Here is a 27,100-nt window from a genome sequence, read left to right on the forward strand (position 1 = left end):
ATTGCGTTACAACGAGGAAATGCCGCCAGCATCCTTGGTACAATGCCTCAAGGGCCTATATTAGATTTAAGGTAGTTATAGTAATCCTCGGTATATATCCGGTATGTATACTGTTATTGTAAATAAACATTTTCGCTATACAATCAAAAGTTTATTTTGAATATCCAGCCGGGTTTTAATTAATTATTTTGTGAATCTATTTATTTACTGTTAATGGGCCAATTCATGGAAACTATTTCTTACATAAAATAGTTTAGGTACTAGAGATTACTATTATCATTCCAAAAAATAGGGAATGATAAGATGGAAGTAGGAAATAACAAATCCACATCCCGGATTAATTTATGACACAATCTAACTGTTACTAAAAGCTATACAGGGTCAAAACAAATAGTTAATTGCTGTTAAATGCACGATCAATCGAGACCACTTGACTAGTAGTCCAGTAACAAGGTAGTTTGACTCCGAAAATAATTACACCGTACGTATCCTGCCAAGAATAAAAGGGCTACATAAAGTGAAAATTACAACATACGTATTCGTCACTGAATGTCAATCGTGCCGTTCTATATTTGTGCACCAAATTAAATTTCAAACATTTTATTTATGGAACAACATAAAATGAAAATATACAGTAAAGCTTAAATAAAAATTATATAAACTAACTAATCATTAAAATTAAACTAATATAAAACGTAAACTAAACTTATAAGAAAAACCGGGCAAGTGCGAGTCGGACTCGCCCATGAAGGGTTTCGTCCCATTTATGACGTATTAAAAAAAAAACTACTTACTAGGTCTCGTTCAAACCAATTTTCGGTGGGAGTTTGCATGGTAATGTACATCATATATTTTTTTTAGTTTTACCATTCTGTTATGGGGGGGGGGGGGGGACACATTTTACTACTTTGGAAGTGTCTCTCGCGCAAAGTATTCAGTTTAGAAAAAAAAATGAGACACCTCAATATCATTTTTGAAGACCTATCCATAGATACCCTACACGTATGGGTTTGATGAAAAAAAAAAATTGAGTTTCATTTCTATGTGGAACCCCCAAAATTTATTGTTTTTTTTTTTTTTGTGAAAATCTTAATGCAGTTCACAAAATACATCTACTTACCAAGTTTCAACAGTACAGTTTTTATGTACTTTCGGAAAAAAGTGGCTGTGACATAGACGGACAGACAGACAGACAGACATGACGAATCCATAACGGTTCCGTTTTTTGCTATTTGGCTACGGAATCCTAAAAATGGTCCCCAGATACGTGTTATAGTGACCAATAGACTGGCAGCGTTACCCCTTTGGATGGCCAGACTTAATATCTGGGCGAAGTAGCTGCCAGCACTTTGGTAACCTGAGGCACCCATGAGCCGCTGAGAAATCTCTTTGAGCAGGGATTACCCGCTGGGCCTCCACGGTCCTAGAGTTTCTACACCAAACGGCGCAAATATGTTGCATGGGAATTCACTTTTGGTTTTTTGTTTCAGATATTTGTATTGTCACCATTTTATGAACCAGGCATGCCGCAGGCTTTAGGTTAGTTAAATAATTTCAAGTTTGTGTTTGTATAGTTTGTTTTTTTTTTTTTTTGTAATAATAGTGACTTATATAAGTTTTTTAATGATTTTTGTTATTATTTAAGGTCTGTAGGATAGGATATCAGACGTAATTTAATATCAAAACGACATATGTTAATCGGCACCTATGACTGTAAACATTTGTTAAAAATACATAATTTTGAATGATTCAGAATAAATAAATAACTATAGCGAGAAAAAAGTTTTAGGAATTATTAAAAGAGTTTACAGTTCATATGGTCCTACTTTACCGCACTAATGCGATAATTAGCACATTACGTAACTATGTCGAAAATTTTAAGGGCCATATGTACTGTAAAATGTTGTACGATACATGTGCGAATAGGCAATTCGCAACTCGTGTCGATTTAAAACACTTCCTTCGGTCGTGTTTTAATTTATCCCCTTTCGTTGCGAGTTTCCTATTTTACGCACTTATGGAATAATATGAAATTTTGTTGATTGTGCATCGATATGTTCTGAGAACTGAAAAATTCTCAGCCATAACAGGAATACAATCGTACTGTTGTAAAATGGATAGGTTTCAACGAAAAATAGTCGCTATTGATCGGTGTATGTGGCTTCGCAGTGAACACCTAATATATCGTCAATAGGTCTGAGTGCATTCAGCTAATAACACAATTGCAAATGACTCCCACATTTAACACTAGTGCACCATGCAGCGTTTCCTGCAGGTTGCCAATGTTCATGAGAGATTCATGTGAGACGTGAGAACGGGTTAATAAAAAAATAATGATATGTTATTTAATATTTATATGGTTGAGTTTCTCGCGTAACCGCGCATAACCCGATTTTTTCGTGTTTGACTTTTACTTTCGTTCTTATGAAAGTCCGTTAAAATATTATAATAATAACGCTTTTATAAATAGGGAAATAGTTGACACCTCAATAATTAAACATACATATCTAAAATGTATTCATTATTAGGTAATTTGAAACAAACACACAATGAAATTCTGTTTAACTGTTAAATTCATAAGTTCGTAATTTTAACATTCGGCTTTGATGCAATTAGAGAGTCTTAAATCGCTGGAATCTTTAAAAGTAGGTATCTTAGGATTGTTTCGTCGCATTTCTGAGCGAAAGTTTCTGAACTGCTTTTGAAAATAAATATACTTATATTTTATACCAACAGAACAAACCGCCTGTTCGATAACAGTAATACTAGTTAATTTCTAGTAAACCAAATGACCTGTTAACAAAGGTGTAGCAATTACTAACATTGCATCGACTACTTTAACTAGTTGTACCCAAGATGTCACAAAATGCAGACACAAACGAGCAAACGTTAAACAGTAAATATTTACTAGATTTCTACATAAAGGATTTGAAGTATATAAGTCCGGAGGCGTTAGGTGTACATAAGAAAAGAAGAATGAAAAAATGGACGTACAAAGCGGTTGGTAAAGTGTGGGCGGTGCAAGTTGTTAAAGGTTTTAAGCAGTTGTTTAGTCAAGGATCTTTACATGGAATGAAGTAAGTGTCCATTCTTAATATTTCGGTTATCATCATTATGATTTCTACCTGTTATCGCCCACCCCCACTGCTGTGCAAAGGCCACTTTTTGAAATACGACTTGTCCCGGTCCTGACGAGTTACCCAAGGGCAACGAAATACACGTACAAAGTGTCAGTAGTGCAGGGTTCGAAATTATATATCCAGATAATTATAGTCTTTGATAATGATCACGATAAATATCGGACAATTATCTTAGGAATATTTATTTTCTTTGAATTCTTTGATAGGAATAAATATGATTGGGGCGGTTTTTGCTATGTACAGATAAAAACTAGCCTAAAATTGTTTAGTTTTTTTATTCACCATTGAAATACATATAAGATAATCATTATTTATTTTGATTAAATATATTTAACAGTTCAAATTAAAATTAAAATACATGTCATCATGTCATGTCAAAAAAACCAGAAAAAATATAAAGAATACATCGGAATCAATACCTAAACATAAAATTGAAATCGATACGAACAATATATAATCGAACAACAATAAAACGATTCTTAATTACACAAAAACCTATTAACGAAATTCGCCCCGAGTCCCTCCAGATGCAAAGGAGCCCAACACGTTCGCCGCGTTGCCACGTTGAATCGCGATGGACAACCTTTGCATAAAGAACGACCCGGAGCGAGGGTCATGACCACTCTTTCTCAAACGTCAACGTCAACGTCTCAATGTTATGTAACAATATAATTACATATCAAATCGATCACGATAATTATCGCGATAATTATCCTTTCGAACCATGCAGGAGTGTACACGCTCGACGCTGACGTCACAAATGTACATCAATCGGCGAGCGAGCACGCGCTTTTGACGCTCTGAGCATGTGTTCCGTGGCCGAGGCATTAGTCTCATCCAGAGCTTACGAACTGATGTAGACGCTTCTTTCATCTGAAAACGTTCCCCACTCTGTAAACATTTCCCCACTCTATAAACATTTCCCGGCAATATGTCCCGCCCAAGGCACCCAACTTCGTTTAGTTTGGTATTTTAGTAACTTCTACTAAGAGTACTAAGTATTTAAGTAACAACATATGTATTATGTTGCCTGTACTACTACTACTACTACTAAGTAACATGTTATGTACTACTGGCCACATATGTAAGGCAGGTACTCAATAAGACAACCATCCTTCAACCTCACTGCGCTTATCTGGAGGCCATCATGGCGATCAGTGCTGCTGCTTGTTCTGGCAATGTTGCAAAACATTTCAACCTGACATCCATCCTTCCTCCAGCACAACTTATCGTTCTCATCAATCTAACTTTATTATCTTTCCCGTAGATATATGTTGGATCCAACCTTCAGTCGCGCCGAGCGTCTCACCTGGGTTGCCATAATGATAGTTAGCGTAGCAGCCTGCGCTGGCAACATCACGCAACTGTTCCTCAAATGGACGTCCACTCCGTTTGTTAATGTCATCGACTCCCTGCCTTCGCCGGTCTGGGCGGTTAGTTTAATTTAAAACTATACATATTTTTTGCCTGCCATAGGTCTCCCGAAACTACTAGCTTCGGTACCAGTACTAATCACCTACTTTGTCTTAGCTAATTCGTGATTGCTGTATGGGATTCTAACGTGGGGAAACAGTACCGATATACAGTCACGTCTGAAAATATTGATACGAAAAATGTGCCAAAACTATGTATACACTACCTTAATATATGCGCTATAATAAAGCCGAGTATACATATTTTTGGCACTTTTTTTATAGTGTTTGTTAGTCGAAATCCGAAATTGGGATAGCTACTTACAAACGTTATTTTACTAAACACGTACTCACTCAACCGTGTCTTTACATATTAGAGCTAAGCATGGATGTAAGAAAAAAATATGTATCTGTTCAGAAAGCTACCAAATAAAAGACTAATTACGGCGCGGGTAGTTCAAGTTTATATTTTAAAACTTGAACTACCCGCGCCGTAATTAGAAATATACCGAAAAAGCCTTTATTATGCAGCCGTAAAATATTATATGCACAACCCGAATTACATAAAGGCAGAGGAGGAGGCAAAGGCCTTACTGAAAAAAGCGTATTATTCAGTACTAGATTTTCTCATTGATAGTTTTGTCAAGTAACATAGTATTGATCTCTTTAACGCTAGGTTATATGTATTTCTGTCTGGCCTAGTGGGTAGTGATCCTGCCTATAGATAAAGCCGATGGTCCCGGGTTGAAATGCAAGGGCATTTATTCGTGTGATGAGCACGGATATTTGTTCCTAAGTCATGGGTGTTTTCTATGTATTTAGGTATTTATATATTATATATCGTTGTCTAAGTAGCGCTGTTGTAGTAAAGCGCTGGAGGCCTAGCGGTAAGAGCGTGCGACTTGCAATCCGGAGGTCGCGGGTTCAAACTCCGGCTCGTACCAATAAGTTTTTCGGAACTTATGTACGAAATATCATTTGATATTTACCAGTCGCTTTTCGATGAAGGAAAACATCGTGAGGAAACCGGACTAACCCTAATAATGCCTAGTTTACCCTTGGGTTGGAAGGTCAGATGGCAGTCGCTTTCGTAAAAACTAGTGCCTACGCCAAATCTTGGGATTAGTTGTCAAGCGGACCCCAGGCTCTCATGAGCCGTGGCAAAACACCGGGACAACGCGAGGAAGAAGAAGATATCGTTGTCTAAGTACCCACAACACAAGCCTTATTGAGCTTACTGGAGGATTTAGTCAATTTGTGTAATAATGTCCTATAATATTTATTTATTTCTTATTTATTTAGTACTTACATCACTTATTTTAATTATACTTATTTAAGTAGGTTAATGCTTACCATATCCTTTTAGGGTCCATGACAAACTAAAATTTTGTAATAAATTTTGATAATTTGACATTTGTGCAATAAACGATGATTAAATAAGATTATAGCAGCTCCGACGAGCATATTTTTAAACTACCTCCAGAGATTAGAAGATTAGATTAAGAACTGGCGAATTCGGGCTTAAAAATATATTCAGTAACTAAAAATAGTGATCAATGTAATTATAATTATTACTCCAAAATATACCTACAATAATTTAATAAAGAACTTGAAGACGGTATTGACTTATAATATAATACAGTGTATATATTTAGGTCATACTGAGCAATTTTACTATGGCACCAACCACGAAATCACGAAAAAAATGGCTGTTTCATACATTTTGGCTGTCTGACCTTGACATTTTCTGCGGGAGAGCAAATTTTGTATTCGCGATTTCAGGGTTGGTCCCATAGTAAAAGTAGCTCAGTATGACCTATATATTCAGCCCGTAAATGATTGCAGGTGATTAAATAAACAACCTGTATAAGATGCAAAAATATTTGTTGGGAAGATATAATATTATATTTTAATTAGGGAATAAAATATAACGAATATATGTACTTAAACTTTTTGATTTGTTTGTCATTGTCACTTAATTACTTTCTTTTGTCCTTATTTAGGTGCCGTTCCCTAACGTCGTTCTATGTCCCCATCTGCACGTCAAGCTGTCATATAGAAACGTAAACCGGTTCGATAAGTAAGTACCTAACAAATATAGTTTTACATTTGTAAATGTATTACGATAAGATAAGAAGTAAGTTCTTCTTTAGGCACAAAAGTTATACATAAATGAATATTGAAAGGTACAGAAAATTGTGCTCGTAGTACAGTAGAAAATAGGTCTTCACCCAGCTTGACACACTACGTAACGATGCAAGTGCGACAAAATAGAAAATTCGAAACGAGTGGCGATAAATTAAAACGTGACGGAGTGTTTTAAATCGACACGAGTTGCGAATTACCTATTTGCACATGTATCGTACAACTTTTGACAGTACAGTCGAGGAAATTGATTCTTTCATAAGCTCTTAGCATAAGTATGTACAACAAAAATTACTTGAACCGCAAATTGCTAAAGAATCAATTTCCTCGACCGTACATATGTCCCTTTAAATTTTCGACATAGTCATGTAATGTGTTAATTATCGCACTAGTGCGGTAAAGTAGCATCATATATACTGTAAATTATATTATACGCAACCACGTCATATGATATTTTGACAAAATATGTGACGAGTTATGACCTGAGTTTTGAATATTTATGGGAATAATTTCTTATCGTGCATGCCAGTTTGGGTGTCCAAGATTTTCAGTAGAAACGGGGGGCGTTGCAGACTTTTAAGGTACTAAAACGACTGCAGGTATCTACTTTCGTTAATAATATCAGATTAATTATCACATATTATCCCTTAACATTCAGAAGGAGAAGATATAGCAAAAGCACGTGCTACATGTACCGGTCGATAAACCAAGAAAAACAGCATTTCGCCTTTCACTCGTAGTACAAAAGGCGTATTGTAAACTTGCTAATGGAGCCGTACAAATCGTATAAAAGCAGTAATAATTTTTAAGTAAAAACCCCCACTTCAATGAGGGAGACCGGTGAAAGAAAGATTGTTGTTGATTTTGGATTTCATAGAATGAAATTAAAAAGACAGCGTCCTACGCCTAATTATGTAGAAAAGGAGGTAACATGTTGTTTTTTTTGTCACTCACACACCGACCTTGACACATTTCAGATTTGCCCTATGGTAGAGCAATAAGGGTATTCGACTATATTTAAAATAAATTATTTCACACCATGCATGAAGTAAAGCACCAGATAATTATTAGAACGTGCCTTGAAAACCTAACTGCTTGACAAACATGCGAATAGAACAAATAGCCAAACGTGAACTATGCGTCGATATTTCATACAAAATTTTAAATGCGTACACGCACTCCTATAAAAATTAAAAATTGGAAAAAAACCAAACGTAGGGGCATAGAACAGTGAACAGTACAAACACTTTCTTCTCTAATGTAGGCAGCAATTGCATCTTCAATTTTATCTAATCACACACACAAAATACCTGACATACAAACATCCTCGCTATTTAATACACCATCTTCATCTTTTGTGCTCCTGGAAACTGACCCTACGGAAGTTTGTAGTACGCTTATGGCTCTGAAATCGTGCAGCGCAGCTGGTCATGACAACATACCCACCATTTTTCTAAAATACTCTAAAGACCAAATAGTCCCCATCATCAGTCATCTTACGAACTTATGTTTTGCGGAAGGAGTTTTTCCACACCTTCTAAAAAAGTCCTTAATAACACCTGTTTACAAGAGTGGGAAGAGAACCGATCCAAACAATTACCGGCCAATTCCTGTTCTCACAGCAATTTCTAAAATTATCGAAAAATTACTAGTAAAATATTTAAATAAATACATTTTATTGTCACGCACGCACACACACACACACACACACGCACGCACGCACCCACACACACACACACACACACACACACACACACACACGCACACGCACGCACGCACGCACCCACACACACACACGCACGCACACACACACACACACACACACACACACACAGACACACACACACAGACACACACACAGACACACACACACGCGCACACACACACACACACACACACACACACACACACGCACGCACGCACGCACGCACGCACCCACACACACGCACGCACGCACGCACGCACGCACGCACACACACACACACACACACACACACACACACACACACACACACACACACACACACACACACGTAAGTAGTTAGTAAGGTAATGTTATACAATAAGTGGGTTCATTTTATATAAAACTAGTGGTTAAAAAAAAAATGTACTTACCATGACAGGAAGAGCGAGTTCTCCTGACACAGGTGTCTTCATTCCTACTAGGAGGGCTCAACACTTGTAACAATTGTATACGTGTTTTTTCAGGATTTGTTTTTTTTTTATAGCATTGGTTGGTATGTACAACATATTGTGTCAAAATACTTTTAATGATGTATTTTCCGCTCTGGATAGAGCGGAAAATGAGGACTACATTTGTATGAAAAGGTGATTTCGCGCGGGTGCTCTCCTTTCCTCTTAAGGTCATTACAATTTTTATACATTTTTCATTGACCTCTGGCCTTCAACGTGTATGTAGGTGGCGCAGAGAGTAGGACGTAGACGAGGAACTTTTTATGATATTCTTTATTTCCTGGAATAATCTAAACAACTCCTAATTTTATTATTCAGGTATGTTAACGGCACGAATCATGAGACATTTAAGAAAAAGATTGAAGTATTTTTGATATTTCACCGACATCTGTAAAATTTCTATACATTTACGCTTTACTAGTGGAATGTCCAATTTGTCATTTATGTTTTCTATGTATTTAATAAAAGCTACAGCAATTGGTTTCAATATTATTTTTATTAACCATTAAAACTATGTTTTTTTGCTCCAGTCATGGGATGTATGGCACCATTAATTTTCAAACTAACAAACACCAATGAAAAATTAAACTTAAGCAGCCCTTTGGCTCTTGTTTATGGTAAAATGTTGCCAGCGATTAAAAACTGATGGTAAATACTTGTTTTACAGGATTTGTCTATACCATATCATTACTGGTGCCTGTTCCATTAAGTATACAGGTTGATTCATGAGACGTGAGCAGGACTAAGCCTACACAATCAGTAAATGTTAATGAACCGTTCATCATCATATTTAAGTAAAACAATCTCGCTTTATTTCTGTTATTTAACTTTTTGGGAAGGACAAATTTGATAATCTACAATCATGGACACCCTACAACACTTAATTAAGAAAGATAAAACCTCTTTAACCGTTATGACAGCAGTTTGATTATGAAGAAAACAAAATGTGACACTTGAGTGAGATACGATTTTTCAAAAGTAATCAGACTCCGATGACATTCAATTTGTCACTTGTTATGGATAAAACAAAGAGGGTGACCATACATGGCGTAAAAAAATTAAAAAATTTTTTTTGAACAGTAAAAAATAAAAGAACGTTAATCTCACAAATACTGGTACCAACGAAACAGTTGCTTATAACTTACTGAATGCTCAAGCTTCATCCTGCTCACGTCTCCTGAATCACCCTGTATATAAATGTTTACTAAAATAGATTTTTTGGAACCTATTAGACTATTGTGATCATCTTTTAAAGGATCATGGGGAATTTGGTATGGAGCCTCGTCCAAAAACCGACAGTAATAGTTAGGTATTTCTATGAACTTCATTTCGTTCTATGGGCACCAAGCGGTATTCCATGGAAGAACTGAGATATTGGGATTTTAGTCAAAATGTCATCACCCTTATTACCTAGACAATAGAGCCCAAGTAAGTAAATCTGCGAAGCGCAGATGTTCGCCTAGCGGTGGACTCGATTGCCTAGGTAATAAGGGTGATGAATATGTTCTGCAATGGGATTCCGCTTGCTGCCCATAGAACGAAATGAACTTCATAGATTTTATTTATTAAGAGGGTGAATCAACTTTTTTTGTTTTGTTATCCTGTACCGTTGTCCAAGGGACAACAGTGGCACAGTTTGTTTGAAGAGAAGTTGTATGCCGTTCTATTAACATGCTTAGTAGGGGGCCCATTATGGGCATTGGTTATAACGACCACAAAAACGCAAGTTTGATACATTTAAGTACCGTAAAATCAGTATTTCAATGAACTTTTGTCCCCTGGACAACTAATCGTAACCATGGCAACGAGTGACGCTAAAAAGTTGATTCTCCCAAGAACACAAACAGTCATAATATAAATGTTACATATGATGTACACAATGTACAGTCATGGTATTAAATATCAATACGGACAAAGTGCCAAAAATATAAGCACATGCCCTTATTGCCCACATATTAAGGTAGTGTGCACATATTTTTGGCACTTTGTCCGTATTTATATTTAATACATTGACTATACAGAAACTGAGAAATGATACAAATAGACCTGGAGGTTCATTAAATACAAAGTAAACAAAATAAAGACAGGTATAGTTTCTATTTTCCTCCGTGAGCTTCTACGGATTATCGTCTTATCTATTGTTTAAAAACCGCAAAGGCGCGTGCCACTATGAAAAAATGGTCAAGCCGCATAGGTAGCGTTTATTGAATTACTACTCTATTGAGCACGGAATAAGATTCATTATGAACTAATACAGAATTCTAACAGAATAGCTGTCTGATCTCTATTGGTGCGTCTAAGGTAGGCGACTAAACGCTCTCAAACCAGCTTAACTTTTGACACTGCGATCCGAAACAAATATACGTATTCGAAGACCTCGCTTGCACTGGTAATGCAAGCGCACGGCTAGCTAGCGCCAAGGAAGCAATGTTATGTTTCTCGAGGAGCAGGTAAAAAACAGGGCCGGATTTTCACACAAATATATTTGGGTGGTTTTATAAATTATAAAAGCAATGTAATAATAAATAACTAGGGTCTCCTGTTCAACAGTTAACCATGTGGACACAGTTAACCATCGCTATAATTTGCAAACGCGATGTTGCCACTTCGTGCAGCGCCGCGCGATGAATGACGGAATAGCCCCTCTCCCCCGTCCCCAGTTTGCCGCGAGCTAGCGTGCGCGCCGGTTGTGTGAAGAACGATTTTGTGTTTTTTTAATGAAGACACGTGAAAAAACAACGTGAGTACTTTTTCTCTTTACTCGTTTTAGCTTAGCATCACATATATGCTTATATGTTCGTTGTGTAGACTAACTAAACATGTTCCATCTGGTAAAGTACTTGTGTGCGTAGTGACGCTCATTTAAAAATGAGGTTTGCGTAACGGCTTCGGGAGTGGGGTGGTCTACAATTAACCAAAACGGTACGTTCTACAGTTAACCATGGTTAACTGTGTACTAACTATGGTTAATTGTGTACCGCATGAGATTAATTGTGTACCATACCCCAATTATTTGTCAAGCTTTATTTGTTTGCTGCTTTTTTCAATTTTGATTTAATTTATTTTTTAGATGGGGCGTAGTAAGCAACCAGAACGAAAGAAAGGAGGCCATTCCGCAGATGACATGAAGAAGGCTATAGAATTAGTCCAAGCTGGAATGAGCATAAGGAAGGCTAGTAAAGAATGCAAACTTAGTTATCCGACCGTCCGCCTGTACGTGAAAAGAGCCAATGAAAATGCTGGTCAGCCAGTGCGTTGGACAACAAACTACGAAGTGAATAAAATTTTTACTTCAGAGGAGGAACAAGAGTTAGTCAAATATATTTAACATTGTGCTTTACTGTTTTACGGCCTCACTACTAGAGATTGCCGTCGTATCGCATATCAAATGGCCAAAATTAACGACCACGATAATATACCACCAACATGGATACGTGAAAAAATGGCTGGAATAGAATGGCTGCGTGCATTTAGAAAAAGACATCCAGAAATCTCCCTAAGAAAGCCAGAGGCTTGTAGTTTAGGAAGGGCGACTGCCTTCAACAAACACAACGTTGAGTCTTTTTTCCACAATTTAAAATCTATATGTTTGTTGATTAATAAGTTTATAAAGGCCAATTATTATAAATATGAGGCTTATTAGTATTTTAAAACACTGATTTGAGACTGATTACGTGCCAATAATTAATAAGAAGATTATAATGAAACTAATTGGATCTCCATAGTCGTATGTCCTATTAAGCGTATAAGTTAGTTCTAATTTTATATTTAAGAAGTCAAAACTCACTCATATAGATATAATTATAATAAAAAATGCTTTTGATATCATTAATGTTTCAAAACTTTAAGTTAAATTGTTGAATTCATAAACAATTTATTTTGTTCCTAACTAACGTAAGAAGATTATGTTTTTTTGTTGATTTTGTCGAATGTACCCTTTATTTCAAAATAAAAGCCTAATATTATAACGAATGGGGTTATTATTTCAAAATAAATAATTATTTATATTGAGTGATTAACTGTGTACGCCATGGTTAATTGTAGCATACCCCCCCGGTTAATAGTGTACTAGGGGGTGGACACAGTTAGCCATTTCCCATTTTTTTTTAAAACATGACTTTCTCAAGAACTGTTAAGTATACGAAATATTCTTAAATGCCAAATTGTAGCCAGATAACTTACCTTTCGGTAAAAGTAGAAAAAAGTTGGCTCTGATTGACCTATTACGCGGTGTGATGCTTTGAATATTAGGTGGTTAACTGTTGAACAGGTGACCCTATACAATTACGGACAATGAAAACGGGCCACTCTGTGTAGTTAATTATCACACAATGAAACCCATCCTCAATGTCCCTGAGTGCACAATACAATACAAATACAATAGAAATACTTATCTAATGACCTAATTTCTCAACTCTGTTGGTTTTTGGACCATTTTGACGCATAGTCCATAGTTGCTGTAACACTTTGTTTTAGTTTGGAGAAATTCTTCGCTTCGCTGGTCTGTCCCCAAATGAGCAAGGAAAACCGGGCCCTGGACGAAAGGATGACTCCGCAGCAGAACCTGTTACTGGAGAAATTTATTTTACAGGTACTAGGAATTTTATTTCTGTATATTATAGTAACAATAATAAAAGGATTGTATATTCGAATTTAAACTGTCGTGAAACATACTAACATTAAAATAATTCTACGGATTACACTCACGTATTCTACGGCTGTCGTGAACGCTGCTCGCGCCATTAGTGCTTGAGAAAGGAGACCTAAGTTCTCCGAAACATGTCGTGCGAGTGACGTAGAATTATTTTAATAAATGAAAAAAAAAAAAAAAAAAAAAAAAAAACATTTATTTCGGACGACACAATCCATATTTTGTTAGTTACTGATAATGATTGTATGCCTATATTCCCATAAATAATTTTAATTCCGCACCTTTTTCTATTGAAAAAATAATGTCAATACATTTTTGCTCATTTTCAAAGAATTTAGATGCAAAATAATGCATTCTGTAGGTAGTCATAGTGGTCATAAGTTGTAGTTTTAATTACAGACGGCCAGATTCGAATATTAAGATACGTCAGAAAATTGCTAAAAATACGATATGGATCGGATATGTCAGTGTTAAAAGTAACGCTTTTGTTTAAAGAATTATTGATGTATCTTAAAGTTCGAATCAGGCCGTGAGTCGCTAATCAGCCAAGTCAATGCAGAGTTAGGGCGGTTTCTGACCAGCATTTTATACGAGCGGACGCGTACAAGCGTGTAAGCTTGAGGCATTGCAGGCTTGAGCAGAGGCCTTTATAAAGGACGAATTCCTAACATTATATTTAACTTTCACTAAACAAGACCATAGTTCCGAATTCGAAAACAAAACATAGCTTCTGGGATCCAGGAGGATAGACTAAATTTACGGCAAAGTAACGCGGGCGTAACCTCGTAAAAACCAAATGTAGGGAAATGTGACGGGCTCGAATCGCCGAAACGAACGTATACGCGTGTAAAAATACGCTAATCCGAAATTGCCCTTAGCTTAGACGAATTATATTATCGCTTTGCATTATTCAATCGAATGTAAAATACTACTTAGATTATTATAGATCGTGTAATTTACGAAGACGCATGCCTTGACTCGTAATATCATGTTATTAAAGGTTAGATTTGACAAATCTGCGCGTCATCGTGAATGGCACGAACTAACCTTAACGTGCATTTTAAATTCTTCTTTTATTTGTACTCAGGGTGCCCCAAAGTGCACGGAAGTGATAAAATCCTGCTACTGGCGCGCGACCTCGCAAACATGGCTGACGGAGGAATGCTGCGCCAAGCTGTTTAGCCCAGTCTTCACCAACTACGGTCTCTGCTTCGCTTTCAACAGCCTACCACTCCACGGCATGTGAGTTACATTCCGTTTCGAAATAAAGGAAAACTTTAAAAACTCACGGGATACCAGCCCACCGCTTTACCAGCTGATCTACCGATATATACTCGGTGACACCGAATATTTCTACCATATCCTTAACTTCATTTTCATACTTCTTAAACCCTTTATATTTCATTTTTGGTGTAATAATAAATAACCTATTCAATAAATCGCTGGTGGCCTAGCGGCAAAGAGAATTTGAAATAGAAGTGGATTGTCAAAGAAAACTTTGTAGCCAAGCCACAGTAAATTTACCGCCATCTTTCAACACACGATTAAAACTTTTAGAACGCCATTTGACTTTGATCCTTATTCTTTCAATGATAAGTGTTAAATTTGTCGCCACATCTAAGAGATCGTAGGCCAAAGGTACGGCGGCATCCTTTCTAGCGATGGCGCCATAACCTTTGGCCTGCACCCCGTCCTGCACCGTCTATGTATATACCGTGGGTCCCACTCAGTAACCACTTTAGCCCACTTTCCCGGTGCATGAGGCAGTCCCACTTGAACTTAGCGGTCTTGACGCCTACATCTACAACTCGAGTTCAGGAGGCCTACCGCAAAAATCGAAGTTCGTCAATTGCGGGCATTTTTCTCTGTCACTCTAATTACGTCGTAGTGAGAGTAAAAGAGAAAGATCCCCGCAATTTGCGAATTTCGATTTTCCCGGTAGGCCCCCTGGAGCGTAATTCCGTGTTTCTGATTCGATCACTTCTACGAATACCTAATATTCTAATTCTACGCTCCATTGCTCCCTGGCAAACCTTGAGGTACTGAACCTAAAGCTGGTAATAGGTACCTAAGGTTGTGTTGTGTTGTGTTAAATTCGCTTGTAACCCCATACACAAATGTCCCTTAATATCTTACCGCATGCATTAGGACAGATTGAAGGTGCTTATTCTGATGCCTTATGCAGGATATGCATATATAATTACTACCTTTCTCCTTATGTACATAGAAATTACTTATGTACATATAAATATATATTCGGTAATTGTAATACGTATTCTACCTATTAGATTCTGATTCTGGAGCCTATCTAATGGACCGAGCGAGCGCGATGCGTGAATGACGCGTCTCAGTTTTACCTTGGGCAAAAATATTTTTGTATAAATAAATAAATATTATAGGACATTATTACACAAATTGACTGAGTCCCACAGTAAGCTCAATAAGGCTTGTGTTGAGGGTACTTAGACAACGATATATATAATATATCAATACTTAAATACATAGAAAACACCCATGACTCAGGAACAAATATCCATGCTCATCACACAAATACATGCCCTTACCAGGATTTGAACCCGGAACCATCAGCTTCGTAGGCAGGGTTACTACCCACTAGGCCAAACCGGTCGTCAAATATGTATGGTATATATGGTATATATGTACCGATTATTTTTTTGCCTATTCAGCTTTAGATATATTTTTCAAAATGGTGAACCATACATTTAAAATCAGATTTAAGCCATGCAAAGATATTGTGAATTAATTATGGATAATTCTCTGTTATGCGTTGTACAGACACATACATTTTTCATGCAAAAGTTCACGATTGGACCTTATTGTATAATACCTACTATTAAGAAACTTCAAACCGAAACGTCACTTTTGACACATATCCGATCCATATCGTATCTAGACTTATTATTTGACGTATCGTAAAGTTTGAATCGGACCGTATGTCACTATTTGATTTCAGTTACTAACAAATATAGAGTGTTTAGTGGAATTCCTAAAACTATTGATAGCTCAGTTAGCTTGTTCTGAACTATTAAAATAGACGCAAACAGGATAGGTCACAGTGTTTCCAGGTGTGCGGGAGAGAATTATCGTATTTGAGTGTCCAAATTATCGTAGCGTTGAAAAAATTATTGTACTACTATCAAAAATACAGTAGGGTCTCCTGTTCAACAGTTAACCATGTGGACACAGTTAACCATCGCTATAATTTGCAAACGCGATGTTGCCACTTCGTGCAGCGCCGCGCGATGAATGACGGAATAGCCCCTCTCCCCCGTCCCCAGTTTGCCGCGAGCTAGCGTGCGCGCCGGTTGTGTGAAGAACGATTTTGTGTTTTTTTAATGAAGACACGTGAAAAAACAACGTGAGTACTTTTTCTCTTTACTCGTTTTAGCTTAGCATCACATATATGCTTATATGTTCGTTGTGTAGACTAACTAAACATGTTCCATCTGGTAAAGTACTTGTGTGCGTAGTGACGCTCATTTAAAAATGAGGTTTGCGTAACGGCTTCGGGAGTGGGGTGGTCTACAATTAACCAAAACGGTACGTTCTACAGTTAACCATGGTTAACTGTGTACTAACTATGGTTAATTGTGTACCGCATGAGATTAATTGTGTACCATACCCCAATTATTTGTCAAGCTTTATTTGTTTGCTGCTTTTTTCAATTTTGATTTAATTTATTTTTTAGATGGGGCGTAGTAAGCAACCAGAACGAAAGAAAGGAGGCCATTCCGCAGATGACATGAAGAAGGCTATAGAATTAGTCCAAGCTGGAATGAGCATAAGGAAGGCTAGTAAAGAATGCAAACTTAGTTATCCGACCGTCCGCCTGTACGTGAAAAGAGCCAATGAAAATGCTGGTCAGCCAGTGCGTTGGACAACAAACTACGAAGTGAATAAAATTTTTACTTCAGAGGAGGAACAAGAGTTAGTCAAATATATTTAACATTGTGCTTTACTGTTTTACGGCCTCACTACTAGAGATTGCCGTCGTATCGCATATCAAATGGCCAAAATTAACGACCACGATAATATACCACCAACATGGATACGTGAAAAAATGGCTGGAATAGAATGGCTGCGTGCATTTAGAAAAAGACATCCAGAAATCTCCCTAAGAAAGCCAGAGGCTTGTAGTTTAGGAAGGGCGACTGCCTTCAACAAACACAACGTTGAGTCTTTTTTCCACAATTTAAAATCTATATGTTTGTTGATTAATAAGTTTATAAAGGCCAATTATTATAAATATGAGGCTTATTAGTATTTTAAAACACTGATTTGAGACTGATTACGTGCCAATAATTAATAAGAAGATTATAATGAAACTAATTGGATCTCCATAGTCGTATGTCCTATTAAGCGTATAAGTTAGTTCTAATTTTATATTTAAGAAGTCAAAACTCACTCATATAGATATAATTATAATAAAAAATGCTTTTGATATCATTAATGTTTCAAAACTTTAAGTTAAATTGTTGAATTCATAAACAATTTATTTTGTTCCTAACTAACGTAAGAAGATTATGTTTTTTTGTTGATTTTGTCGAATGTACCCTTTATTTCAAAATAAAAGCCTAATATTATAACGAATGGGGTTATTATTTCAAAATAAATAATTATTTATATTGAGTGATTAACTGTGTACGCCATGGTTAATTGTAGCATACCCCCCCGGTTAATAGTGTACTAGGGGGTGGACACAGTTAGCCATTTCCCATTTTTTTTTAAAACATGACTTTCTCAAGAACTGTTAAGTATACGAAATATTCTTAAATGCCAAATTGTAGCCAGATAACTTACCTTTCGGTAAAAGTAGAAAAAAGTTGGCTCTGATTGACCTATTACGCGGTGTGATGCTTTGAATATTAGGTGGTTAACTGTTGAACAGGTGACCCTACCCCAAAAGTTGCTTGGAAAATAAGCTTAAATTTCCAATATATAATCAAAGAAAACACAATGTTCCTCTGAATTGCGCTAAAATAAGTTTTATATTTGTGTATTTTTGTGACATATCCGAACGGTTTAAAGAAAATTTCGAAAATTTTGACTTACACCAAGAAGCCGAATACCTACTCAAAAGGTGTTATTTTTAGCCTATTTCTGAGGGAAAGTGTCAAATTTTGCTTCAAATACTAAATTTTTTGGGTGGCATCGTCCAAGGGCTGAAGTTATCGTACATTTGCGTACGATAATGCTCTTTGGAACGTACATTGTACCGGAGCCCAAATTATCGTACATGTACGATAATTATCATACGCCTGGCAACACTGATAGGTTATACGCCTAACTATGTTATGGTGTAGGAGCTTTTAGCAACGGTTTAATTTTGTTACTTACGTGGGTATGGGTGCAGTAGAACGCGTCTTTGGGTTAAGAGAGGGTGTAAAGCCAAGAAAAAACAGTTATTGGGTACTTGACACATGTTGAATATTATTACAAGTTAAATGCATAGAAAATGAGCCATCCATTATAAAAAAGTGGAATTTAAAAAATTATATTGAGATTATAAAAAAATACAAGGTCCGAAATCTCAAAAAAATATTTATTTTTGTTTTTCAAAAATAGAAAAGAAAATGGTACCATTCGATTCCTTACATTTTATTGAAAAATAAATTGTACAACAACTATACACATAAATGCAATATTTCAGGGTCAAAATGGCAATTTCCTTGATCTTCCATACATTTAGGACAGACTTATATGATGTGACGTCACATCACCTTATCATTTTGTTAGAGGCGTTTCAATCGTCGAGTGCGAGCGTCAGACTAACTCTCATTTCTGATCTTTGTGTTGCTTAAATGCCATGAGTCCTATATAGACATTTGATCCTCAGGAAAATCAAGATCGTTTGACATTATTTACAAAAAACAGTCAAGTAGCCAATTAGACAGGCAAAAAATATTGCGCGCTGCGCGAACCTAGCGATAGTATCACGAGGAATAAATAAAAAACTGGTCAAGTGCGAGTTCGTTTTACTCACGCACAGAGGGTTCCGTACAAACTTTAAATTATCTCGTGTAACTATAAAGGCGAAAGACTTAATGAGAAGTACCTATACTTAGTATAATTGTGTACAGCGCCATCTATCGGCAAATTGTCGATGTAATGCACGTATGTTGGTTTTTCGAGGATAATTCTCTATTATGTGACCCGATTTCAAAAATTGTTCTTTTACTGGAAAAAAGGTGTCTTTAATGTAATCTCATGGCAATTTCCAGTGTAATAAACACACTTATAGTTGGTTTAATTACAAACTGAATTCGAAAATATTTTTTTCTAATAAAAACGATAGCTTAAGTGGTTCTCGAGAGATTTAGCGATGTGACAGACAGACAGACGGACGGACGGACAGAGTCGCACCATAAGGGTTCCTTTTGTACCTTTTTGATACGGAACCCTAAAAGGGTATATCTACAAATACAAATATGTTTATTTCATTAATTTTTACAGCATTTCTACAGCAGTACAATTTTCTTTGGTATGAAAACTACAAATGTTCGTTAGCCTCCTCTTAACTAAATCTCGAAAACTTCTAAATTCTTTTGTGCCTTTATCCTATTAACTGGCTTACCTATCTCAAATAATGGTTTTTGTTAGAGCCTCTATACAGAGCCGTTATTAGTGGAGACATTTTCGCACGAAACTCAATTTAACGCAGCCCTCATTCACACAATGATCGATTTTGTTGACTATAAGAATCCACTTCGTTTCCTATAAACTTAAAAATGCAAAATATTCCGGAACGGGTAAAAGATATTTTTTAATACAGTTGCTCAAAAAGTGCTACTTTAACTGATGTTTAGCGTGCGGAAAGTTGCTTTTTACTTTTCCACTTGTTCCAATTCGTGACTACTTGTTGATGAGTGTTAATATTAGTTTCCTTTTTTTTTTTTATATATTATAGGACATTATTACACAAATTGACTAAGTCCCACAGTAAGCTCAATAAGGCTTGTGTTGAGGGTACTTAGACAACGATATATATAATATATAGATATTTATAAATACTTAAATACATAGAAAACACCCATGACTCAGGAACAAATATCCATGCTCATCACACGAATAAATGCCCTTACCAGGATTTGAACCCGGGACCATCGGCTTCGTAGGCAGGGTCACTACCCACTAGGCCAGACCGGTCGTCTATAAATATAAGCATATTTTATATTTTATTACTTACCTCTTCATCATTATAAGTACAACTTACTGAGACCTTTTTAACTGTCTTTGCACTTAGTTTGATAGTTAGTCATATACTAAAAAAATCTTATATTTAATTTAGCTTTAACAATATTATATATATTTTGTTAAAATGAGAACCGCACCATTTCAATACTTCCCTGAGATTCCCACGTTACAGGCTGAGCCTAGTGTGGGAGTCAATGTACTGCTGCTTTTGTAATGCCAAATTCTTGAAACAAATATATTCTTACATTAATAAATAAAAATAAATAAAATAAAAAATAAAATAAAATAATAAGTTTGATGTCATTCTTACATTAATTGCATTTAAAAATACGCAAGTAAGTATAACGGGTTAGCACTGATTGACTAACACGTTATTTTCTCGCGGATTAGCAAAGTAATATTTCTTGCTTTAAATATATTCTTTATTATTATTATTTATTATATTTTGGTCTACAATAATTAAAAATTCGATACAGATCAAACGCTGTTAATATACAGAGAGGAAAATGAGGACTACGTTTATATGAAAAGATGATTTCGCGCAAGTCCTCCACTTTCGTCTTAGGTGTTTTGCTGTCAATACCTCATTATCATCTCCCTCCCTCAGGACAAACGTCACAACCGCTTGGCAGCGCACTTTCTCACCCTCCGTCTCCCAAAAGACCCTGGACTGGGGGCTGGACGCGGGCTACCCGAAGGTGTTTCCTCCCGACCCTGCCATGGAGCCGTTCAGGGTGATGGCATCTGGGGAGACGAACGGGCTGGGGGTGGAGCTGTACCTGAACGATAGTGAACACCAGGTGGCTTGTGATGGCGCTAGTGTTGGGTTTAATGTAAGCATTTTTGACATGTAGGTAAACACTGCTACGCAAAATCCTCCTTTCTGGATTTCCAGTTTCTGACTCAAGAAATCTGGAGACTGGTCAAGGTAGAAAGATTTTTATCATCATCATCATCCCTATAATATTGATTTCTCCCTTTATGGATAAACAAACCCAAAAATACCAATTTGCCTCCAATATTAGAAAAAAAATCGGAATAAGATAGTCTGTCTATTTGTAACTTTTTGCAAAACACCTGGATCCTCCTGCTACTTCCAATATCAATTGGTAGCCCAGAAAAATAACACTTTCAATTATCAGGGTCGGTACTCGAGGAACGCAAGGCTTGAGCTCATTCCTTTTTCATCTGGTTGGACCTGCAGATATCCATTTAACATCAAATTACCCGGAACTGATCCTAACCTGAACCTTTTTTTTTTATATACCACGTCGGTGGCAAACAAGCATACGGCCCGCCTGATGGTAAGCAGTCACCGTAGCCTATAGACGCCTGCAACTCCAGAGGTGTTACATGCGCGTTGCCGACCCTTTAAAAACCTGTACACTCCTTTTTTGAAGAACCCCATACTGTATACCCTAACCTAACTGTAACTGAAATTACCTGGAATTTAGCCAAGCAATTTGTCTATTCAGTTAATCATCAGCTCCCCAACCAACCACGTGTACACCAGCACCATCATCCGTCTACCCATGGACCGGATGACCACCATCGAGGTGTACCCCATCACCTACCGAACGGATTCTTCCCTTAAAGGCCTGCTGCCGGAACGGAGACAGTGCTTCTTCCAGGATGAGAGGAAACTGGAATATTTCGAGTCCTATACGGATAGTAACTGCAAGCTGGATTTGCTTATTCGGGAGGCCAGGAAATGGTGTAATTGTGTTCATTACAATTGGCCAAGTAAGTGAAGAATTGACTATTCAAAGGGTTTATCGAATGACGGTCGGACAGGCGGTACACATATAAATAAATATAATAATCAAGGAAAAACTAATAAGGGGATATTCAAACTGTATCTGCAAATGTATATTTGATTTGAGAACAATCTTAATCTGATCTGATCAGTACGAGTATAGCCTCAATCTAAGCAAAGCTTAGTACATACAACATGTTCCTACATCGCAGTACTACATATTTTTCACGTTTTACGATATGCCTAGGAAAATTCCGATCTGCCTGATCTTACGATTTTTTTTTTCAAATCTGTTTCTACATAAAAAATCTAATGTTATTAGTAAACCTGGAACTTAAAAAGTTTTCGTTTCTTAAAAACTAGTTTTTGCAACTTATTCTTTAATGTTTTTTTTTTTTCATCTTTTAATGAGGATATTTAGACAACGTCCCATAGTAGCAAAATCGCTATCAAAAAGGCGTTTAGCAGTAAGTAACAAAAAAATACGTTTTTTTTCAATTGGTGCTTAATTTAATTTAATTCGTATTTTTTATTATAATTTATATATATTTTAATTTAATTTATATGAAAATATTCTAATTGTTTGTGGTTTTGGGTTTTTTATACGGACCTTGTCCGAAATAGGCAAATTCGAATTATGTTTATAGGACATTTTAAGTAGTCTTTAAATATGATTAGGAAAAATTTAAAATCTTTCGGGTTCCTCGTGAAACACCGTGGATAATAATAATATATTCTCTATTAATTTATGATTGTTACAGAGAAGTCCCCTTCTGAGCCTATTTGTTCGACCAAAGCGGATTTCCTGTGCATAAACGATGTTAAAGGTAAAATAATCATTATAAGTCCACTTATCTCAGACGGCTGGTGTAGGGGTCATCCATTAATTACGTCACACTTTTAGGGGAAGGGAGGTGAGGGAGTGACACGTTGTGACAAGGGCGGGGGGGGGGGCTGGGGTCAGAAACTTTGTGACGTCACTTTAACCTCATCTGTTACCGAAAATGGTTTTGAATTTCTTTTATTTGCTGTACAGTTGAATAACTAGTTTTTTTTCAATGCTAATTGTTGTTATAAATGTATTTAATATTTCTAATAGGTTTCATGTTATAAAATTTGTAATATTGCTTAGTATCAAAAATATTTCTAGTTGAAAATAAGATTGACAAATATGTGACGTCACGCCAGGGAAGGGAGGATTTAGCCAAATGTGACCAGGTGTGACAAGGAGGGGGGAAGGGTCAATAATCTTAAAATTCATGTGATGTATTTTATGAATGACCCCTAAAGAAGTTGCGTGATGATTTTCTAGTAGAAGGTATAGCTCAGTTTTGGGACTAAAACTAGTTTATATAAGATATTACATTATTTCTTATTTAACATGATACAAATGGGTCATTCTCAAATTATATGACTACGATTAGACTCTAGTCAAACTTTTCATACATTTAGTATGGTTTACGGAGTTTAGACGCAGTCTGGAGAATGACCCAAATCAGCTTGATGCAGCCAAGCCTTCGACTAATCTGTAGCTAACTACAATAACTCCTTACCACCCGTCTCAGTAAACGGTAGTCGGTAGACCTAAAGGTAAAGGTACATACATTAATTACCTCTAAAGGGGCCCACAAGGGCAATGGAGCGCAGTATCCTGGGTATCCGAAGATCCAGGGTGAGGAACACAGAACTTCGTTCCAAAACCCGTGTCATCGATGTTGGGATGAAGACCGCCAGGCTAAAGTGGGACTGGGCTGGACATGTCTGCCGGATGAATGATGAAAGATTGGCTAAACTAGCCACTAGCTGGCATCCCCAGTGTAGTCGTGGCAGGCAGACCGAGAAAGAGATGGCGGGACGACTTGGATGCATTTCAGCGGGACTGGCGGGATCTTGCTCAGCACAGGGAGGATTGGAAAGTTAGAGGGGAGGCCTTTGCCCAGCAGCGGGACACACAAAACAGTTCGCCGGAGAGTATCGGCCTGTCAGTTGTTCGGAACTGTCAACATTTTGTTCTAACTGACAGGCCGATAATATCCGGCGGACTGTTAATCAGTGGGCTCTTTAAGTACTCAAAACATCCGTTGCATAGTTATCATAGGATCTCGTTTCTATTACGAATAAGACTGAATAGTTACGTAATTGCTTCTAATTTAATTTTCTACTAACTGAAGGTTGGAATTTCAGCTACGAGCATGAACCTGTTTACTTTAATGTCTAAAGGATTTACATAAGTTAAATCAGACAGTAAACAAAGATTGACGGAGCAAAGTGTAAGAGTTATTCAGTGTGAATATTAGTATTCGTATAAATTTTAGGTGCAGTTTAAACGCAGGGAAACAATTATCTACCTACCTATTTCTAATTAAATTAAAAACAAATGTAGGAACACGCAAAATAACTCCTAGTGAAGGGTTATTTGCCTATTAATGTCTGCATGGCCAGTAATGTCACCGTGGTGTCATTCTTAACCCTTTAAAATCTTATTTTGATAAATCCCACGATTTTGAATTAAGTCTATCATAAATTTATTAGACGATCCAGGGGTCGACTTCAGGAAAAACCTACCCTATTTATAATTATACCTATAGTAAACACCTCTATAATGGACCAGGCGCCAGTAATAGGATGGTATAGACAAATCCTGTAAAACTAGTATTTACCATCAGTTTTTAATCGCTGGCAAAATTTACCATAAACAAGAGCCAAAGAGTTTAATTTTTCATTGATATTTGTTAGTTTGAAAATGAATGGCGCCATACATCCCATGACGAGCAAAAAAACCACAGTTAGTTAATTGGTGAATAATATTGAAACCTATTGCAGTAGCTTTCATTAAATACATAGAAAACATAAAGGACAAATTGGACATTCCACTTTTAAAGTGTAAATGAGTAAAAATTTTACAGGAGGCGGTGAAATATCAAAAATACTCCAAGTTATTTTTTAAATGCCCCATGATTGGTGCCGTTAACATACTAAATTTTTCCGCAGCGAAAGTAGAAGAACAGCTGATATACGCTTATTTCGCGGATAGTGAAGAACAACGAAAACCAACGGGCCAGTCCAGCTCATGTCACCCGGCTTGCAACGACGTCATATACAACAGTCAAGTGTTTTATTCGGATCTGAAGACAGACCCAGCTGAATCGCCCAAGTGGGGGTATCCTGGACCGTGAGTATGACTTAACTATCTTTCTCTCATCGCCCATCGATAATTAAATTAGTACATTTTACTCTCCGGCACATGTATCAAATGTATAAGAAGAATAATATAAGCCAACAAAGCAGTCCAGTCCAGCACTGGTGACTCGGCCAGTCCACTTCACGTCGTAGTCATGGCTGACGTGTACTCTAACTTTAAGACTTATCCAGGTGACCTAGCAGATTCACGCAAATGAAAATACCCTGAACCCATACCATTAGCGACATACCTTGACCATTTAATCTTTTATAAGACTTACTTAGACGTTGGTTATTCAGTACCTAATATTGATCTCTAATTTACCGGCAGGGGGGAAATAACTCGGCTCAATGTTCATTTCTACGACGACAGCTTTCTTGGGCAACATCGGCATGCGCAGTACGATGATTACTATTTCGTTGGTACGTTGCACTAATGATCTACTTAATCATATATTATGTTGGGCTATATTTTCTTAAAAAGCCGAAATGAAAGTGCCATTAAAATAACATATCATCAACTCTGTCGACAAGTTTCAGGAGGGACCTGATATTCGGTACCTAATGAATAATACAAAATAAAGGAAGAACAGCTTTATTTCATCATTCATGAATTTTGGCAGTTAGCTTTTTAAGGGCCTAGCGCACGCACGCGGGTGCTATTTGTAGGTGAAATCCGCCGCACGCCTCCGCTTCAGTTAGCGTTGCTCATATTATTTTTCGTTAACCCGCTCGTCCGCTCCGTGCACCAGCGCCAGCTAGCGTAGGCCCCAAAATGTTCCTTATCGAATGCCAATTTCAACATTTACTGGACGATCTTAATCCCTGTCCACTCTTTATCTTTAATATTACCATGCCAAGTCATCTTGCGACCTCCACCTTTAAGCTTTTCAAATAGCCAAATACTTTTCCCATTGTGATGGTTTCGAAAGATTACGGCTAGGTAAATAACTTACTTGTTTACAACTTTGGGAACAAATCAAATTATTTTTATCAAACATTTCGATTTGTGTTTTTAAGTAGTCACACTACCATACAATATAATATATAAACTGAAATAGATGTCATATATTAAGCAAAAAGTGACTACGCCCTCCAGTGGTGAAGAGTGTGAACACCGGTCGGTCTATTTCAGTTTATGACTTGTTCATCATATAAACCTGTTTATCCAGGAGCCATCGGCGGCCTGCTGAGCCTGTTCCTCGGCTTCAGCATCATAAGCGTGGCGGAGCTAATCTACTTCGTACTGCTGCGACCATTGCACGCAGTGGTCACCGAAATCTGCCATCGCCACAGGACTTAAATGAACTTGATAGGCTCTAGTCGCCATCCACACAAATGTTATTATAACTTGTTCACATAGGTATTCACATGCACAGATTTATGTACTTTAAATTGAATCTTAGGG

General features: G+C 36.9%; 1 protein-coding gene across 2 annotated transcripts; it reads left to right on the forward strand.

Annotated features, from left to right (window-relative positions):
- Positions 1 to 891: 891 nt before the first annotated feature.
- LOC133525083 (pickpocket protein 28-like) lies at positions 892 to 27,004 on the forward strand. Of its 2 annotated transcripts, none has more exons than XM_061861322.1 (11): positions 892 to 1,539; positions 4,408 to 4,573; positions 6,556 to 6,632; positions 13,367 to 13,481; positions 14,629 to 14,783; positions 21,364 to 21,589; positions 22,232 to 22,499; positions 23,274 to 23,339; positions 25,504 to 25,684; positions 26,024 to 26,115; positions 26,865 to 27,004. In XM_061861322.1, the coding sequence occupies exons 2-11, from the start codon at positions 4,412 to 4,414 to the stop codon at positions 26,993 to 26,995; spliced, it is 1,473 nt and encodes a 490-aa protein (XP_061717306.1). In that variant the 5' UTR covers positions 892 to 1,539; positions 4,408 to 4,411; the 3' UTR covers positions 26,996 to 27,004. The 2 variants fall into 2 exon arrangements, with proteins under 2 accessions (XP_061717306.1, XP_061717305.1); XM_061861321.1 differs by lacking the exon at positions 892 to 1,539 and adding an exon at positions 2,489 to 3,077.
- Positions 27,005 to 27,100: the final 96 nt, after the last annotated feature.

This window comes from Cydia pomonella, chromosome 14 (assembly GCF_033807575.1).
Source record: "Cydia pomonella isolate Wapato2018A chromosome 14, ilCydPomo1, whole genome shotgun sequence".
NCBI classification, from domain to species: domain Eukaryota; kingdom Metazoa; phylum Arthropoda; class Insecta; order Lepidoptera; family Tortricidae; genus Cydia; species Cydia pomonella.

Excerpts from the sequence above, each read along its gene's own strand:
- LOC133525083 (XM_061861321.1), top strand. The coding sequence starts at position 2,857 with ATGTCACAAAATGCAGACACAAACGAGCAAACGTTAAACAGTAAATAT. Across the intron at positions 3,078-4,407 it reads GGATCTTTACATGGAATGAA|ATATATGTTGGATCCAACCT; the intron begins GTAAGTGTCCAT and ends TCTTTCCCGTAG. Across the intron at positions 22,500-23,273 it reads TGTTCATTACAATTGGCCAA|AGAAGTCCCCTTCTGAGCCT; the intron begins GTAAGTGAAGAA and ends TGATTGTTACAG.